This window comes from Lissotriton vulgaris, chromosome 6, assembly GCF_964263255.1.
Source record: "Lissotriton vulgaris chromosome 6, aLisVul1.2, whole genome shotgun sequence".
Taxonomy (NCBI): Eukaryota; Metazoa; Chordata; class Amphibia; order Caudata; family Salamandridae; genus Lissotriton; species Lissotriton vulgaris.
In genome coordinates this window covers 1,102,634,809-1,102,653,823 of record NC_141694.1, presented here as the reverse complement: position 1 = coordinate 1,102,653,823, position 19,015 = coordinate 1,102,634,809, and the positions used below count along the sequence as shown (strand labels likewise).

The 19,015-nt window shown below is 47.4% G+C and overlaps 1 protein-coding gene across 1 annotated transcript in view; it reads right to left on the bottom strand.

The window, feature by feature from the left end:
* Positions 1-19,015, bottom strand: part of FUCA2 (alpha-L-fucosidase 2) — a 245,501-nt gene that overhangs the window by 89,024 nt on the left and 137,462 nt on the right. Inside the window, exon 5 of the mRNA XM_086927169.1 lies at positions 17,228-17,418. Coding sequence (XP_086783295.1) covers positions 17,228-17,418 — 191 coding nt within the window. The remainder of the gene's footprint in view (positions 1-17,227; positions 17,419-19,015) is intronic.

Below are 19,015 nucleotides of genomic sequence, written 5' to 3'. Positions count from 1 at the left end.
ACGATCGGTTAGTTATAGTGCAGGATTTTTTTAGATGTGTTTTGGCAGTCTTTCTTGCTCTGGTTAAGTGCCCTGGTAGGCCACGGAATTGTCAGGGCACATCGCGCTGCTTTATTAAAGTAGAAATTTCGCCAGAATCTGTTGTGCCCCAGATCACACGTGGTAACAGTTTCTCTCTGTTCCCAGGTGAAGATCTGGTTCCAGAACAAGCGCTCCAAGTTCAAGAAGTTGATGAAGCAGGGAGGTGCCGGTCTGGATAGCAGCACCCTCGCCAACGGGCGGGCCCTGGCTGCCAGCTCACCCCCGGTGGCCCCGGTGTGGAACACGGCCGGCTCGGGCGGAAAGGGCTCTTCGGGGGCCTGGGTGCCTACATCCCCAGCTACACCTCGTGGTACCCCTCAGCGCACCAGGAGGCCATGCAGCAGCCGCAGCTCATGTGAGGAAGGCAGTAAGGCAGAACTGGAGGCAGGACCCCGGCGGCAGACACCCCTCGCCCCCACATCCTGTGCGTGACTCCCGTGCGCTCTGCGGTTGTTTTTTGTCGGGGGGATGGGCTCCAGCGAGGAAATGAACTGGGAGGGGTCTGGGGTTATTTATTGACAACTCAGACTTGAAAAGTCTATCAATGAAGTTGATTTGTATCTTTAAACAATCTGTACATAGATTATAAAGTTTCTTTATTGGCAGTAAAATATGTTTTCGAAAAAAGGACATTGTGTTGTTTTTTTAATATTAGCAACTGTCTTCCATTTGTTGTGTTTGCTGCAATTCTCATTTTCAGGCCCATAAATGTACCATGAATAACAAGGAGAGAGGTAGGGAGAGTAAGCAGACACTCTTGTTCCCTGGTCAGTAATCAAAAATCAAAAAAAGAGTGTCTATCAGACAGGCTAGGCCGTTCTAGGGAGCACAAACACAACCACACTGAGTTGTTGAAGAAAGCCCTCACTCACCACCTGGTGATGACATGCTTCATCATTGGGCTCCACCAAAGAGACCTAGTGTCTCTTTGGTGTGCTGCAACTCCAGGATTACTGCGGAGCGGGATCGTGAGATAAGGGCGTGTTGAGTGTAATTGGGATTTAGTGAGTGTTGGGGGTATTTAAAATAGTCAGTAGTGTATCAAAAACTTTATTAAGTGACCACTAAAGACTCAAGAGCTAAAATATGTGAGGAAACAGTCCACTATAATTGAGTGGGGGTTCCTAAGAGTGAGTCAACATGTTTCTTGCCATCGAAACGGTGTTAATTTACCCGGCAATTCATCAGGACTGTGTGTGGTAAAACCCTGGCGGTATGGGCACGCTAAGGCCCACCCTTACCTAGGGGCGTGAGAGTGAAAATAAGAAATTAAGTGAAAAAAGTGCAAAAAATTAGGAATGAATAAAATATTCCTAATTACTCCTGGTTTAGGAGGCTTCTACTTATCGTTTCTGCACTTAGTTGGTGTTGGGAATAAACACCATGGGTCTCAGGAGGGGGGTGGAAGCGTATTCGGCACACCGCCCTCGACGCTTAGCACCCTCAGTATGCCTACGTCGCCCTCGAACCGGACCGGACCGGACCTGACCGCACTTTTTTCACTTAATTTCTTATTTTCACTCTCAAGCCCCTAGGTAAGGGTGGGCCTTAGCGTGCCCATACCGCCAGGGTTTTACCACACACAGTCCTGATGAATTGCCGGGTAAATTAACACCGTTTCGATGGCAAGAAACATGTCGACTCACTCTTAGGAACCCCCACTCAATTATAGTGGACTGTTTCCTCACATATTTTAGCTCTGGAGTCTTTAGTGGTCACTTAATAAAGTTTTTGATACACTACTGACTATTTTAAATACCCACAACACTCACTAAATCCCAATTACACTCAACACGCCCTTATCTCACGATCCCGCTCCGCAGTAATCCTGGCGTTGCAGCACACCAAAGAGACACTAGGTCTCTTTGGTGGAGCCCAATGATGAAGCATGTCATCACCAGGTGGTGAGTGAGGGCTTTCTTCAACAACTCAGTGTGGTTGTGTTTGTGCTCCCTAGAACGGCCTAGCCTGTCTGATAGACACTCTTTTTTTGATGTTTGATCCATAAATGTACCAGTCACAGAGGACACATCTGTACAACCCTGTCACACAATCGAAGCAGCCAAACCGCAGCCGGAAGTCACTCGAATCCAGTCGGTGGTGTGTTTTCCTGAGTCAATAAACGTGAATTGTAAAAGAGCGCGGCTTGTAACCTGACTGCACCGCGCCTGGCTTCAGCTGTGTGGCGCATCTGCGGGGTGTGTGCGGCGTGGAGAGCCCGCTGCCGTAACTGGTAGCATAACCTGAGCAGCAGCGTCCTCCGGAGCTCCGACTCACAAGTGCCGCGTGGGAGGGCTTCAAGGCCCGCTTCTGAGCGCATCTCGACACCTACCGACATGGGGCTAGAAACACGGAACAGCACCAGGCGTGCACGGCTCAGCGGACAGGCGAAGCCTCTCTTCCCACCACCGCCGACCCTACACAGTCTCTAAGGTATAACAGGCATGCACATGTTTGATTAAAGTCCGTGTATAGCGCCTCTCTCTGTGTTTGCGTATCCATGTACCGCTGGGCGTTTCACAGTGTCCGCCTCTTATAGGAATGTACGGTTAAGAACGGATTCACAAGTTTTCCTTGATAATATAACACAGTAGATAGAGCGTTGCCGACTTGAGAAACAAGCACTTGCAAAGCAATGGAGGGGGGGGCGGGAACGGGCACACGGACAGCGGGAGAGGGGGCAGGTTAACAGGCACACGGACAGGGGGGGACAGGAACAGGCACACGGACAGCGGGAGGGGGGTGGGAACTGGCACACGCTGGTTCAAGACGGCACGGCGGAGCTTCTCAAGTAAGCTAGTGCCCGGCCGCCATCTTCAGAGAACTGACCAAAAGAAACCTAAAAAAAAAAAAAAAAAAAAAAAAAAACGCCGCCCTCCGCCGCATGATGCATGATGTAGGAAAAAGGGTGGGATGAGTAAAAATCGCGGGAACGCCCACGAATCTGCTCCGGCCAAGAAGAAGCTAGCCAATGGAACAGAGAGGCGGAACAAAGCCACACAGTGTAAGACATAAGATTTCGCTCTGCGCGAAAGTCTGCTGCGCAGCTTTCGGCGAGGCGAAACCTAAAAAGGATCTCTGACAAACCCAGTAACCCACTGACCTATTTATATTATATGCACTTTGTGAAGTGAAAGGGACACATTCTTTGCAGCAGATATATTAACCCTCTGTGCTATGATTAGTTAAAACGTTCACTAGACAAAGCTCTGGTCTCTCTCCAGGAAGAACATTAATCACGGAATTTGTCAATTTTATTGATGCCTGAAAACTGCTGGGACAATGTACGCAGCATATGGTGCTATTAAAATAGATGAACACGGCGCCCCCACCCTAGTCAGCCCCGGTGCGATCGCACCGATCGCACCCCCTATAGCCCGCACTGTCCCAGGGCTCTTTTCCACCAGTAGGAGGAAGTACAGGGACAAATATCATTATTTGCGTTAACAGCGCTGCTGATGTCATCCATCTGGGCTCTTGTAAAGCTCGATCTATAGACACAATGCAAAGCTCTGGCGGCTTCACTCATGTTTTGAATACACGTGAGGCAGGCAGAGGCTCTCGGATACAAAGGACAGGCGGCTACGTACAAGCTGAGATGAGTGATACAGGATGGGGGTGGGGAAGGGGGACGAAGGGGAGGAGGAGGGGGTCATCCGGCAGGATATGGCAGGAACACAGATAACATACGCCTCTTAGTGCCAATGGATCGTGTATTACCAAACACACTTTATTTGTAGCACCTAGATAAGGCAAATGTGCGGTATAAGCGCTTTGTAAAAAGTTATTACAATGATTATTATTATTACAGTAAAATGGTGTAAGTTCCTTTCCTGATGAGCATATATAAGGCATGAAGCGGCCTACCGCTAACGCTACACGTGTAGGCGCTAACCCTACGACCTGCTGATCACTCTTCAGTGCCCGTACCTTGCCAGGAAACCCTTGGCTGTCTGGCACCTTTGTTACTCCCCCCCGGTGGACAGAGGTAACAAGGGACAAGAGGAGCCGTGGCTGTCTCTGGCTTCCTCTCCCCGAAGGTACAAACATTCAAATGACGCAGTGCATTCTCTGGCAGTGTTGTTTTCGTCATTTAAAAACACAAACATTTGTCTGTGAAATCTACAAAGCATGTAATTTACGCAGCAGATATGGCAAGTTTATAATTTTGTAATAAATGCCGATGCCACAGAATCACATAAACGCACTGGCCCTCACCGTTGACCATAGTTTTATCAGAAGAGTATTGATGAAAGTTAAACGAAGCCCAAACATTCACATTCCAATCAGGGACCTTTGTTAGCTGCATTATTAAATCAAGCACCTACGGGCACACGGACAGCGGGAGGGGGGGCGGGAACGGACAGCGGGCGGGGGGCGGGAACGGGGACACGAACAGCGGGAGGGGGGGCAGGAACGGGCACACGGACAGCGGGAGGGGGGGCGGGAACGGAGAGCGGGACATCGCGCAACCCACCCTTGAATACGACACTTCAAAAATGGCGAAAACAAAGCTTGAAAAAAAATAAAATAAACAACCGCCCACCACCGCATGACGATCGCAAAGGGGCGGGATGAGTAAAAATTGCGGGAACGACCACGAATCTGCTCGCAGAATGACGAGCAGATCTCTCTTCCAATGGCTAGCCTCCATTTATGGAGCTAGCCAATGGAAAGAGAGGGCTGGACAACACACACATACTGTAAATATTAGATTTCGCCTGCGCCGAAAAGCTGCGCGGCGCAGCTTTCGACGAGGCGAAACCTAAAAAATGGTTGATCCGGAAGGGAGTAAAGTGCAAGTTCTGTGTGCCAAGTTCTCAGATGAAGGAATTTTCAGTGCAGTTAACACCCAGAGATCGAACGCTTGGTTGAGGTCGGGAGCCAGTTCTATGTGTAAAAAAATGGCTGATCCAGAAGGGAGTAAAGTGCTGTGTGCCAAGTTCACAGATGAAGGGTTTTCCAATGCAGCTAAAACCCAGAGATTGGAGTAGTTTTTGGTTTGTAGCTTATTCAGGTCCCAATCCCTAACTAGAGTTAGGGAAAGTGCAGGTTCTGTTGCCGAGTTTAGAAATCAGAGTAAGAATAGTGTCCAAGCTCTGTGTGCAAATATCGCAGATAGAAGTTTTTCAAGTGCAATTGAGGCCCAGAGATCATCTGTTAAAGAGTTATTGGAGTCCTTGTCCTCCGCGGGTCGCTTTGAGATCATTCAATGATCATGAATACGGTGATTCAGTGAATACGGGGTGGACCTAATTCAATTGTAGATGTTGTCTTGGGTTTCGATGTAGGGTAAGCAGCAGGATTTATGGAGGATTGTGTAGTTGGTTAGCCCGGAGCTCCGGTGCTCACGTCCTGTTGGCCATGTTGCTTGGTCAAGTCCTGTTGGCCATGTTGGAATGCACGCTCTTGGGTTCTGGCAATGTAGAGGGGAGATTGTCATGTTCTGTTTGAAAAACGACTTTGGTGTAATTAGTTCAGAGACAAAGGGAGTACTGATTTGTAGGGGAGAGAAGTGCGGATAGAGTGGGGGTGAGAAGTGCACCATGGGATACAGAGATTTTTTAGTTGGAAATCGGCTCGTAAACGGGCGTGGTCAAGGGCGAGGCAGGCACGTGCTTACAGTTAAGCTTACGCAGGCGGATTAATTTAAAGACACAAGAGTGAGAGTAGTTGTTTTCACTAACTGCTGAGAGCAGCAAGGCAGCAGTGTAAATGGAGAGCGGCATGAGGAGGTTAGTTCGGACAGGGATTTCTTAAGATCCATAGTGAGGGAGAAGGACGGGTGGTAGAGAGAAGAAAGAAGGATTACGATGAGAGCTACAGGTTTTTGGTAAAATTGGGGTTAGCACCAATTAAGGCATCGGGAATATCATTTTTATGGTAACAGGGTTGGCACATGGTGGTTTAAGATATTAGCAGCAGAAGTAACTTGATGGGGCAAGGGTAACAGCAAGTTATATAATGGGGTTGTGGGTTATGACTATCATATAGTTTTGGCTCTTATATAGGGTTTCATGATGAATGGGTCAGTTAAGCTGTTTATTTTATTTGTTGTAGAAACCCCTGACGAAGAGCCTAAGGAGGCTCGAAATGCATTGGGTACATGAAGGTTATGCCCATTTCATATTCCAATGAATCTGCTCGTACCGTTGTAAAAAGTCTGGATTAACATGCAGCTGGTATTAGAAGTGTTTAAATAAAGATTGCAGATTTTATCAGACTGTCTCCGGCGTGATGAAAAGACACATAAGTAAATCACAGGAACAAGGAATGGAATACGTATTGGTTTGGTTACAATGGTTAAATAATTGAGCACTTGGATTAAATGGACAGAATAGAAGGGAGCAGTTCCCATTTTTTTTGCAGTGCGACTGCGCGGAGCATAAGAGGAGTGCTCCTTGTTGAATCCTTCTGAAAGAACAGTGGATTGAGGCGATCCACTGACACAGTTCGCACGCACCCACCTAAGAGTTTTTCAGTTAAAAAAGCATCGAAATAAAGGAAGGAGTGCATTCTCTTCTCTGAAAATGTTCTGGCCATGTTGCTTGGCCATGCCCATGCAAAGGAGGCTCAGGACAGCTCCCAGCTGCTCTGACCTGGGGCTGCTCATAGCTGTTCAGTTCTGAAGACATCCAGGAGACAGCTGTCAGCGTAGTAAATCTTTTACATAGTTTAAATAACCCTTCCAGCCTTTGGCAAGGTGATGGTGGGCTTTGGGGCATTTATACTTTCTCTGCATTTGGAAAGGGCAGGGAGTGAACAACATTCTGTCCACCATGTAGCAGGTGGTTGTGGCAAGTACACTCCACCTGGAAGGGTATAGCTTTCTATAAGCTCTTGGTTAAGGAGACGTTGGGGTGGGGTCAGGATATCTCTCCCATCATGGTGGGCATTTTTTATTTTTAACTCTCTCCCTCAGCTGTGGAAAGGATGAGGGGACCGCAAAGTGACACTCTCTCACCCTGAGTAAAGCAGAGGGATTCTATTTTACACAAGGTATCCCAGCTGCTTGAAAAAAGTGGAGGAGGTGGGTTTTTTTTAACCTCCAGCTGTGACGCCTGTGAGTAAGTATAAACCCTACATGTCCTGGCCAAACTGGGGAAAATGAAAGCCCTTTTGTCTTTTTCCATTTCACCTGTGCTCTATGACGTTCTGTGGAAAGAGCTATATATGGTCAGCCGAAAGCCCGCTCACTTATGTATCATTGGCTTTGAAACCATGCTGCTTTTTTTATTATTTTGTTCCAATGTTCACAACAACTGGAAGGGAGGAAAACTGAACATCTACTAAGCATGCATTTAAGTGCCCGGGGGAGCTGTTTAGGCAGCTATAGAGGAGATTGGCTCTGGCTCTCCCCCTCTGCCGTCACCTACACATCCAGACATTGGACATAGTTTGTCCTCGTCTCTCCACTGTGTTTTCGTCTCCTCCTACGACTTCCGCCGAGGATCTGCTGGTGGCGGAGCCAATTTCAGCAGCTGATGACCGGTGGGGTATTCCTGGGTAGGGGATCGGCTGGGGATCTCCCCTCCTGGCCGTCTCCTACCCTCCAGGTTTTGCTGCTGTTGCCTATCCTCTTGCACAGCCTCCCTAGCGACAATGCAGATACACGAGTCTTGCTTCTCCCGGCGGGGGTTCAGTGGCACTGCTGACCAGTGCCCCGAGCTTGTTTTGCTTCTTGAGTTTTGGGGAGGCGCGCCCTCCTGGTCCCCACTCCAGCCTCAACCTCTCCGGGGCTGTTTCCTGGCGCCTAAATATGACTTTCCCCTGTCTTTGCGGCATTTTGCGGATGCTGCTGCCCTTGGAGCCCTGGGTTTGTGTACGTTGACGACCCGCTTTGTGATTGGCGGTGTCCTGCCCTCCTCCCTCCGTGGTCATGTGGCTGCCTCCCCCATCCGACCTTGTGTGAAGCCTTCGAGTTTGCTGCCTTGCGGTTTTCGTGTTGGATTTTTGTGTGTTCTGCCATTTTTGGTTGTTGTTGTCGGTTCCCATGGCCTGGGTCCTCCATCTTGGGGGTTTCGACCTACCCTCATTGTTGCTGGACTGCTCTTTGTTCGCCTGTCTGTTCATTTCCTCAAGTCGTCCCCCCTCTTTGGTCTCCCCTCCCAACTTATGCTATCATCGATTCGCTGGATGTTTATGATTGTTGGTCCCCAGCTGGTTTGTTTGTCTTTTACTGTGACTGTTTTGTAAGTAATTTCCCTCTTGCCAGTCTGTCTGACCCGATTAGGCATTCCTTACCCCTTTTTACCATTCCCACCTACCTTCCATGCCCCATTCGACGTGTATCTTGGCTACGCTATGCACTGATAACCCATGTTATTGTGTATTCACTGTTTTTCTCCCATTCTATACTTGGCTCCTGTAACTGATGTAATTTTGTAACTTTTAACTCGCTGACCCTCATGTAAAGCGCTATGATACCTCCGGGTCTAGCCAGTGCTATATAAAACTCTGCAAATTAATAAATACATTCATTATTAAGTGGGAAATGCCCTTATTAAAAAAAAACTTCTTTATTTGTGAGTCTGTCTTATGGAGACAGTGTACAATTATGCATAGCGTACTGGCATATGCTCATGAGAGGCTCAGTTTTGAATTATATCTCAAAGTTGTTTTTTTTTAAGTTGTTTTCATTGGTGTTTTACAGTCTGTTCAATAAAGCACAATAATAATAACAGGATTTAGATCATTTAGAAACACAAGTATACTTGACGTTGTAGTCATAAACACTTTAGCTAGGGTTTCCCCTCCGTCCCCCTCATCCTGTCCCTTCAGTCCCCGGATCCAGTAGTTTCTTGAACATTCCTCAACATACTTCCAAATCCTACCCTACCTTGTCATCCTTGTGGGTGAGCTTTATGGGCTGCATATCCACCAGTGCCCACTCAAGCAAATCCACCTGCCAAGCCCCCTCGCTGGAGCACTGGCTGCCTTCCAATGGATCGCTATACGTCTTTTGACCAGCCCCAGCTTCGACATTCACATTTGCATTTGAACCCACCCCCTTTTTTGGGGGGTGGGGGAGGGGAGGGAACCCACCCGTAGCAGGCATAGGAGTTGGAGCCCTTATCTCTTGTCCTACTATATGCGTAAGCAGCAACCGCACAGTTCTCCATTACTCTGTTAACTCTGGGCATGACTAAGTCATATGTAGGACGTAATTCGACAGATGCCTGCATCTATTGCAGATAATGAGAATGTATCAGTTTAACCCTCACATTGGGGAGACCTGTCTACCCTATTCGCTGGTCCATTTCCATACCGGCTCTGCGATCTAATCTGGACAGTCTGCACTTCACTTTTCCTTTGCTACGTCTTTGGAGCTTTCTCTATCCTGCACAACTGCCGCCTGCAGGAGTGGGATCAGGGGACCGCCAGCTTGAGGAGTTCCCACTACCTCGTCTCCGGAAAGAAGTGTCCCACTCCCTGCGCCACTTGCTCCAGCCTGGTGTAGTGCAGGAACTGCCCTGGGCAAGGTCCAACCTGCAGCAGATCTCACCCTCAATCCCCAACAGTTAATGGACAGCATCTGAGTGTGTGGTTCCAGTTACTTTCATGTGATCTACAGCTCAGAGCGTCTCCCTGCTCATCCCACCAACAAGGGCAGCTGCCTCAAGGACATCCCTACCCACAAGGGGTTATATATAATTCCTCGTTGGGTAACTTCACTTGTGGCAATTGGTCCCGGAGCTCTCCAATGTCCCCCTGCATCATCGAAGTTGGAGACACAACCATCACTTCCTGGTTCTCCACTGCTGAGTCTGCCCTAGCAATCGTGCCCTACTTTGGAATCGTGATTGCCCGCCTCATGCTGATTTTGCCACTGCCCCTTCAGGGCCGCTAGCACCTCCAGACCTCTGTTCATTCCAGGGCAGACTGCTGGGTTGTCATCTCCCCTCTCTGGCACACACTCCCCTTGTACCACATCTCCATCCATGGCCACACATCTTCAGGTGTATCGAATAAGGGGCTCTTACCCTGGGTAATCACCTTTAGGCGGGCTGGGAAAAGGAGCATGTAGCGGAGTTCTTGGGCTTTCAGTTTTCGCTTTTCTTCTGCGTATGATATGCACTGCCCCTGTACTTTCCTATTTTAGTCTGGAAATATAGCAATGTTATGATTTTCAAAGAAGCAAATTTGTGTCCCAATTGCAGCTGCCAGAGATACGGGCAATGGGGACTACCCTGCTGGAGGCCAGGTCGCAAGTGCCCTGTGGGCTCTTTCCACTGTAAACAGGCTAGTTATCCCCATCGCCCCCAACACTTCCTGAATCTATGTCTCCAAGAACAGCTCCATACTGCCTCCCTCCACTCATTCCGGAAACCCCACAAAGCACAAGTTATTACAACGAGAGCAGTTCTCGGTCTCCTACACCCTGTCTTCAAGAACTTGCATGGGCGTAGTCAACTTCGCCAGCTGTGAGCCCTCTCCACCACCTTCCTGAGGTCCGCCCGTACAAGGTTTACATCTATGGCAAGCACATCAATTCTGACCTCTAGGGCCCTTGTGACCCCTGTATGGTTGCCATCAGATCCACCCTGATGGGCTCTTTGAACCTGCTTGTGCACTTCTGTAATTCCAAGTGCTCCGTTTCTTGTGTAGTTCTCTGTGGTGGATGGTGTGGTGTGGTACACTGGGTAAAGGTTGTTAGTTTTGTCTATGCCCATCCTGCCATTTAGTGAGTCTGCCCAGTGTACGGTTCCCAAATAGAGCTGGGTAGGTTGTGCAGTTGCCTTTAGCTCCAAAGTAGGAACCTACCAGGGGCTTTCACCATTCGCCTCTGCCTTCCACTGAAGTAGAATAAAGAAGAGGTGGAGAGATGGTGGGGGGGAAAGATAGAACTACCCGCTCATTTATGAGTATCCACTCCACAAGGCACCTCTCCATGTGCAGCAGTTCCTACAACAAAATGGGGTCACGCCCCCACCTCTTTGTGAAGTCTGCCTGCAATCCAGGTGGTCAGCTGCTCATACCCTCTTCCAGCTGGGCTCCCTCTGGCCACCATAGTTGTCACTGATTGGGACCCAATCTGTGCACTATTCGCTCCCAGTACTGCCCTCCAGCTCTTCTGTAGTCTGTGGGCCACCCCCTAGTTGGTCCCCATTAGGAGCTAGCAGATCTCATGGTCTCCTCAGTGCCCTCTCAACTATGGGGATTGGGGCAAACACTGCCACCTCAGCGCCATGGTCTTTTCACTCTTCTTGCTGCCGCAGGGTTCTCCCACATTAGTCCGGCCATCCAGAAGGGCATCCGGACCCCCATCCGCCCACCAGATGACCTGGGCAGCACAGGGCCCCAAAATAACCAGCAGGGTCCAAAGCAGCAATATTAAAGATTCCTCGTTTCCACGCAGTTTCACAATGTTGCTGGGTTGTGGCCCCCAAAAACAAAAATATTCCAAGCGATAAAAAGAAGATTTGGTTTCAACATGAAGAAAAGTTAATGTTCGCATAACCAGAAAGTACGACTACTGTGTCACTGAAGCACGGTGATAAAGCAACAGACAAATCCTCAAACACAACAGTCAATCTTTTGCCAGCTCCTGTCTTCTCTCTTGCAGTCATGCTTCCACTCCTCTTCGCCAGCAGCAGACCTCACCCCACCCCATAGGCCTGCGTTGCCATACAGGCCGCCTTCCAGCCGGTCGTCCGAAGGCCACCCGGGCCCTGCCCATCCACCAGAGTACTCAGGCAGCCAAGTGGGCTCCCCATAGTGGTTAGCATGGACCTGGTATTTGTCTATTTACTGTATGACCTGCGGCCCCTGCCATTTCTCACACTGTCAGGCTCCCACTTCTCCTTACTAGCAGCAAGCCTCTCACCATCCCGCAGCTCAGTGGGCCACATGGAGTGCTTGTCATAGCAGGCAAATCAGAGGTATCACCCAGGGGGCAGTGGACATTGGATTTCTCCTGTTTGCTGACAAGGATTTCATAGGATTCCTCTGGGGATGACAGAGCTCTGTGCAACTACCTCCTGTCCACCATCTTGCTTCAAAGTTTATCTCACAGTTAACATTAGGAGGGGGGTGGCCCAGAGAAGGAACCCAGCAAGACACTTCATTGTTGAGCTAAGAGCCTGGGTGCCCTGTATAGGCTTGTACCGAGGCAATACTACCAAACAACCACTTTTACCGAAATGTAGAATCGGAAGTGATGGTTGCCTAGAGACAATATATTTTGGCTTGGAACTGGCTGCACTATTCAGGGACGGGCAATGGAATCAACCCACTTCCCTGTTTCTCACTAAGGTGGGCAAATCCCAAAATGGCCACAGTTGAGGTCACTGAGGCTGGAGGAAGGCCTTGAGGTAGATGGCTGCATACACTGCACTGATCAGGAGCCGAGCCATCCAAGGTCTAGAGGAAGAGAGAGATGTGGCACTGTGGTGTATGCAAGCTTCGGCCCATTGAAAACAGAGAAGGAGAAGCAGGAGTGATTCAGTGAGTAGACCCCCTAAAATGTGATGCAGCCTTCTGCATCCACATAGGAGATGAGGTGGGACAGTGCCATGGGGTCGATAGAAGACAGATGCAGCAGTGAGATTGAGTGGTGTGCCCAACTTTGGAAGAGGACAATAAAACTGAGTGACTGCTATTGGACTTGGCCCTTTTGGCAGGTTCACCCCTTAACTTTTTGCCTTTTATGTGACCTGATGTTAGTAATTTTTGGCATCAGCGCACTTTAGCACTGTCGCCCAGTGTAAAGTGTGTGCGCGCTCTGAGTGCATGTGGTGAGATTGGTGCAGGGTCGAGTTTAGTATGTGCAAACTCGTGAGAATAAATGCTGCGCAGTGGAATGAGCAGATTTATTGTGACTGGTGGAGAAGTGCCACTTTTAGAAGTTGGCATTTCTGTGTGCTGTGTGTCTGCCTGCCTGATGTGGAGTGCATGTCTGGCTTGTGATTGACAGGTGCTGGATGGGGTGGTTGGCTCCAGGAGCCAGAATGAGTCTGCCCAGTGGTGAATAGGGAGATCTGCATGTAGATGGGAGGGAGGAGTTCACCTGGGACCTGAATAGGGCTGTGCCTTCCCTCCACAATGCTGGCTCAGCTCCCTCTGGTGTATCTGAGCACCTAGCCCCCAACTAACAAAGAAGAGAGGAGCTGAGCACAACACAGTGCTCCAAAGCTCCCCCAAATCAGTTGCATCTGGTTTTCCCCAGCCCTGTGAGGGTCACATAGGAAAGGGGTGCATAAAAGTAGGGGCTGTGACCCTGTAGTATGGTTTAGAGCCTCTTTTTGCGTGCATGTTATGTTAGCATGGCTTATTAGAAGTTTAAACGCCATTTTACCTTTTGCTGCTTTTTGCACACAACCCTGCTTAGCTGTTTTTGCAAGTTAGGTTTCACGAAGGTCTATACATAAAAAAAGGTTTGTTTTTCGACATCTCTAGACATGCATCGTGCTCCCGGTCTGTACAGTGAGTGCTGAGCCGCCAAGGTTGTCATAACATGTGAGCCTGTTTATCAGCATGTCCGTGTAACACATTCTAGACACAACATTTTGGCAGCTGCGAGCCGAGCAAGATTCTGATGCCTTTATCATAGCACACTTGCCATAATTTCAGATACTTGGAAGATTCCAGGGATGCACAGAGACTTGCTGATCCAGATGTAATTTACACTTACTGAGCGGAAAGGTAATGGGGTCCCCCAAAACAAGCTCAAGAGACCTTCTATAGGTTATAATACATAGTTCCTATATAGGAAGGGTGTTAAAACTAGGCGCTATATCACCTGTTTGCATTATCATTGTAATATGATTCCTCCTTTTGTATTGTATGGAGTTGTAACCATGCTGACTATATTATTTTTAATCATATGTCTGCTTATGTTGACTAAAATACTGCGCATGAGATCATGTTGTTAAAATAAATATTTTAACCTTACTGTGTCTCTTATTTGACTCCTGTTGTGGACTGGTATGAGAGTATAACAAAAGAATGTTCTCACTTTCCACCATTCCTGAGATGGCCCTAAGTTGCATGTTCTAGGTTGTCTAATCATTGGTTACTTTGCTATAGGATGAAGAGCTAATGTGACACTGATTGTTAGCTGGTTGGGGTTTCTAGGTACTGAGGTGAGTTTCTGGTAATGCACAATTTACTAATGTCCTAGGTCTCTGTGCACAGTTCTGTGTATGAGCAGAAATCCTTGCAACATGGCGCCGCCAATGAGTTTGGTCTTATTGTGAGACACTTGAGTAACGTTTATATCAGTCTACGACCCCCTCACTATTGTTTCCGGTTGACAGTAGTGACGGATAAAACGTACCTATAGTTACATAGGTTTCTTCAAGTTTGATCATTTAAAACGGTTTTCTGTTTGAAATACGACCCAGTTGTGCCTTATTTTATTGCATTGTACTTCTCTATTACTGTTTCGATATGGCTGCAGTTGATATCCCAGCACACAGTTGTGTGGCTGTGCGGAATCATTTGCAGGAATACCTTGTTTCTTTAGAGGGACAGGCAGTGGTTTTTGTTGTTTCAGCTGACGTGGCGTACCTGTTTGAGTTGTATTACTCATGGGTTACGTTTCCCGCGGTAGATGATGGTACTGGTGTATTCCACACTTACACACCTGCTGATGCTCCTGCTGCATATGCTCCACATCGGACAGTGGAAATTCCGATTTCTGCTTGTAAGCATGCCGTTTGGTTTAATGGCGCCCTCCAACACGTTATTACAGCGGTCAGACAAGGGCCGTTGTCGATTCCAGGTGCTACTTGGCCTGTTTTAGCTGCTTACACAACGCATGCTCAGGTGGGGCAGCTATCAGCTATACAACTGAGACCCTGTATGCCTCTGCAGTAGTAGTTATGAGGGGTCTGGCTCATTACATTACCCGCAACCTCCCGGGTGGGGCCCCGGGTGGGGCCCCGGGTGGTGCGGCGCATCCAGTTGGTGGTGGCGGGCTGAAGCTTAGTCCCGTCATGGTTAATGCGGTCATGGGCAAGCGTCCCCAGGATAAAGAGGAGATGACTTTTTGGCTTGCTGAGAAATTCGACCAACTGGAAGCAGTATTCCCAAATACTAACCCTGTGGAGAAACACAGAATCCTCACAGTTAGTGTGCATAAAGACTTAGTGCCAGACGTAAATGAGTGTACAACTTAGGGTGTGATTTTTGCGGCAGTCTATACTAGGTGCTTTGGCACCCCGTCAATGACTGTCCTGCCCTCTGTGATCAAGCGTGTTCTGGATGAGCACGGACCAGGGGCGGCTGTGGAGTTGGGAATGCAACTCGTGGGAGCATTTGACATGGTACGAGATCTCGTCCTTGCTAATGTCAAGGGGGATGCGGTAAGTTTCCAGGTCTCTAATGCTTTGCGTGATGTCCCCGACACAGACAAACCCCGTCAGTTACCGAAAATTATTACGGAGTCTTATAAGACCGTTGGCCGTAATAGTTTGGGTGTTAAGCCTTTCTCTAAGAAAGAAAAACAACAGCAAACTCAACAAGCGTCATCTGATAAAGATGATCGCCCAAAGGTTCAGAAACAAAATTGGAATAAGAACAAAAAACAGGGGAAGCAGCATAAACAGGGGTCCCGTCCCGCTTCACCTACACCTGCCCCTGTTGAGCGTACATATGAGTTGCGCGACCGCAGTACTATTAAGTCATCTGATTTCAGGTTCCTGAACAACGTTCTCCTCGCTCTTTGCAGGAAACATCGGTAACAACCACCGGTGGAGGAGGCGGCGGCAAAGGTCAAGGTGAACAACAGAGCCGTGAACAGCCTTGTAAGGATGACAGAAAAGGCAAGCAGGATGAGACACCACGTCCAAGGCCCCAGTTTCAGAAGAAGAAAGTTGCTGCAGTAACAGCGAGATATGCCACAGATAGTGAGAACTCAGCTTCGGAATCTGACATGGGCGCTGACGCTGCTGAGACAGTGCCGAGGAGATTAACATCGTTCGAGAGGCGCTGCATCCACTACTGAAGGTGACAGCGACTGACACCTTCGTTTTAGTTGAGACAGCCGACACTAGAGTGGCTTCCCCGGACAGACTTTATGAAATTGTCCTTGTAATTGAAGGTGACATAGAAGGAGCAAAGAACAAGACAATAGAGACCGGACACCTGTCAAAAAGCTGTTTTCGACTCCTGTATATCGAAATGTATTTCTAATCTATACAAAATGCTGGGTGTGAATCAGCCATTCAAACATAAGTATATGGAGGCATGGGGAACTTAATTTCTAAAATGGTCTTGACACCACTTGATTACCTCATCACAAAGTGACACTTTCTTTTAGAAGTCGTGAAAAGGAGTAGCACTGTAATTTCCAAGAAAAGAAAACATATTCTTGTCCCCATACAACCATTATGAACATCTTGAACACTGGCATTAATCTGATCTCTAAAATGACAGTTTCTATGTAGTAGAGATTATTCCAGCAATAGGTGAACCTAGCTCAGGGATCTATCCATTCAGGCAGTTCAGAAAATACAATTCTTATACTACACAGTATCAATAAAAACGTCTGATAAATACCACAAATTCAATTACTCAGTTATGGATCTTTTGGCTCTGTATGTTCATAATATTTTTGAGTATGATAGGGGAAATGTCTTAGACTCAATCTGTATTTGACATCATTCGATAAAATGCCATACCGAGCCAATGATTGCTACATTATCAGTCAGCAAAAATGCATTAAAGTATTAAAGTGCACTCAATCACTGAAGACTTTAAAAAGTCATTTGAAGGCTAAAGGTAAGGGAGGGGAACATGAAAGGGTGATTCTATATTTCAGTAGTGCAGATCATAATGCGACAGCATAAAATGCAATAATCGTGTACTCTAGGTTGGTATAGGATCATGAATGTAATATCCATACTGGTGAGGCTTAAAAGGGTAAGTTTGGTAATGCAGAATAATATATGTGTATGACTGATTAATGCAGTGTGGAGTCATTGTCAGGCATTTTTGTTTTTACTTTTAAGCATTTTTGCACCCACTATGCAGTTGAAAGTCTTTAGGCACCCAATGCATCACAATGGAGGCAGGTAGATGCATGGCATACAAAGCATAGCAATTTGGAAAATTCAGAAGTCAAGGTTTAAGGTACCAGCCAGGTATTAAAAAAAACATATGCTCGTGGCAAGGGGACTTTCTTTTAGTGCAACTTCCTTACCATAATCCTTCGGTTGTACTGTCATTTTGTGCTCGCCATGGTTTGCTTGCATAAATGGCCTCCCCATTAACTCCAAGCCAGTCGCCCATCTGCCTTAGCCGCTCTTCAAAAATGGGAATGATGTGCCCTTCATGGGTAGGTCCAATATTCATCAAAAGGTTTCCACCACATGATACGGTCTCCACCAGTGTCTGAAACAATTACACTGCATAATTAACGGTTTTCATATGACAATTTATTTCATTTAAAAACCATCAAAATTAATTTACACTAACAAACTTACCAGATGTATTTATTGCTTTGAGGAACAAAGAACTTTCCTGTCCCTCCTCCATCTAACATAACGTTCGCCAGAGTTGGTATACTCCAGGTAACATATAGAAGAGTACGTTAGGGAAAAACTATCTTGATAATGATTTTGTTACTCTTTGTTGTATCTCCCTTTCTTTTACAGCCAGTTGGGAAATGCCTATAATCCAATTCGGATCAGAAAACCCTTCTCAAAGAGATGCTATCACTTTAATTTTTTGCCTTGCGGCCCACTGCATGCATCCTCTTGCTTATGCGCAGCCCCAAACCATTCCTGCACATCACCAACCATCACTGGTCGGCCCCACTTTTTTCCTTCCATGTCATAGAGTGGAATGACTAGGTGGTCACTCTGAAGGTCAAATGTATAACTTTGTTGATCTGGCACTCCATCCTAACTGGTTAGGACCCTGATTTAAGAGCCACAAAATGTTGAGAGGGGGAGCAGTGTGCGGTATACTGTGCTTTAAGCTAACAGGTTGCAGAGAGCTTCATGGACAAAAGCTGCATCTGTTTGGGACAATGCATCCAAAACGTAGTGCCTTCAGAACGGAAGCCATGTGGAGTAGTTCCAGCAGCTGTCTAATGTCTTTCAATAATGACTTTTAAAAAGGTAGATGGTACTACCATAGCTCTAGTGGAATGAGCAAGAAGTCTTGAGAAGAATGGACCTGAGAAGAATGGACCCCATTCGTGTCATATTCTTTGATCTACATGTATCTATTCACCTGACAATAATAGAACAGATTTTGAGCTCTACTAGCCATGGGTGGGACCACCAAAAGTAATACTGGGATGATTGGATTCCCTAAAACCAGTAATAGGTTTAAAGTAAAAGTTAAGAATCCTGGAAACATCTAGGTTGTAAAGAGTTTACTCAGCCAAGGAAACATAAGTTCATGATAGAAAAAAAACACAAAATCTACTTATTGGTTAAGGGGGAATGTAGGAAAGTGCCTCTTTTGACATGGTTAGCCCCCCCTTTGGCTGGATGTCTGATGTAATTAAAAACTGTAAGTGCACCAAGTCCATGCTAACCAGGTTCCCAGTGTCAGATCTTCTTTCCCTAAAACGGTACCTCGATAGGCACAACTTCTGTTTCCTCTGTAAGCCCCGATAAATGGCACCCCTGGTACCCAAGGCATGGGGAACGAAGGAGGTCCCAAGTACCCCTCACCTGGATCAGGTGGTGCTGCTTTCGCAGGACACATGTGTAGGTGCAGGACAAACCGAAATGTCGACATGGCACACATCCCTGTTGCCGTGACCCCCCTACTGCAGGACTTTAGCCCTGAGACAGGGTGCACTATATCCTATATGAGGTCCTATCAGCAAGAACAGATGGGTCCCTACAACATCCAGTCCATTCTGGGTGTTGTAAGTGAACAGGGAAGCCACATGGACTGGATACTCGTCAATACGAGTTTCCTAGCTCCATGATGGCTTCAATGCTTTATAAGATGTTTGATATCAAACATC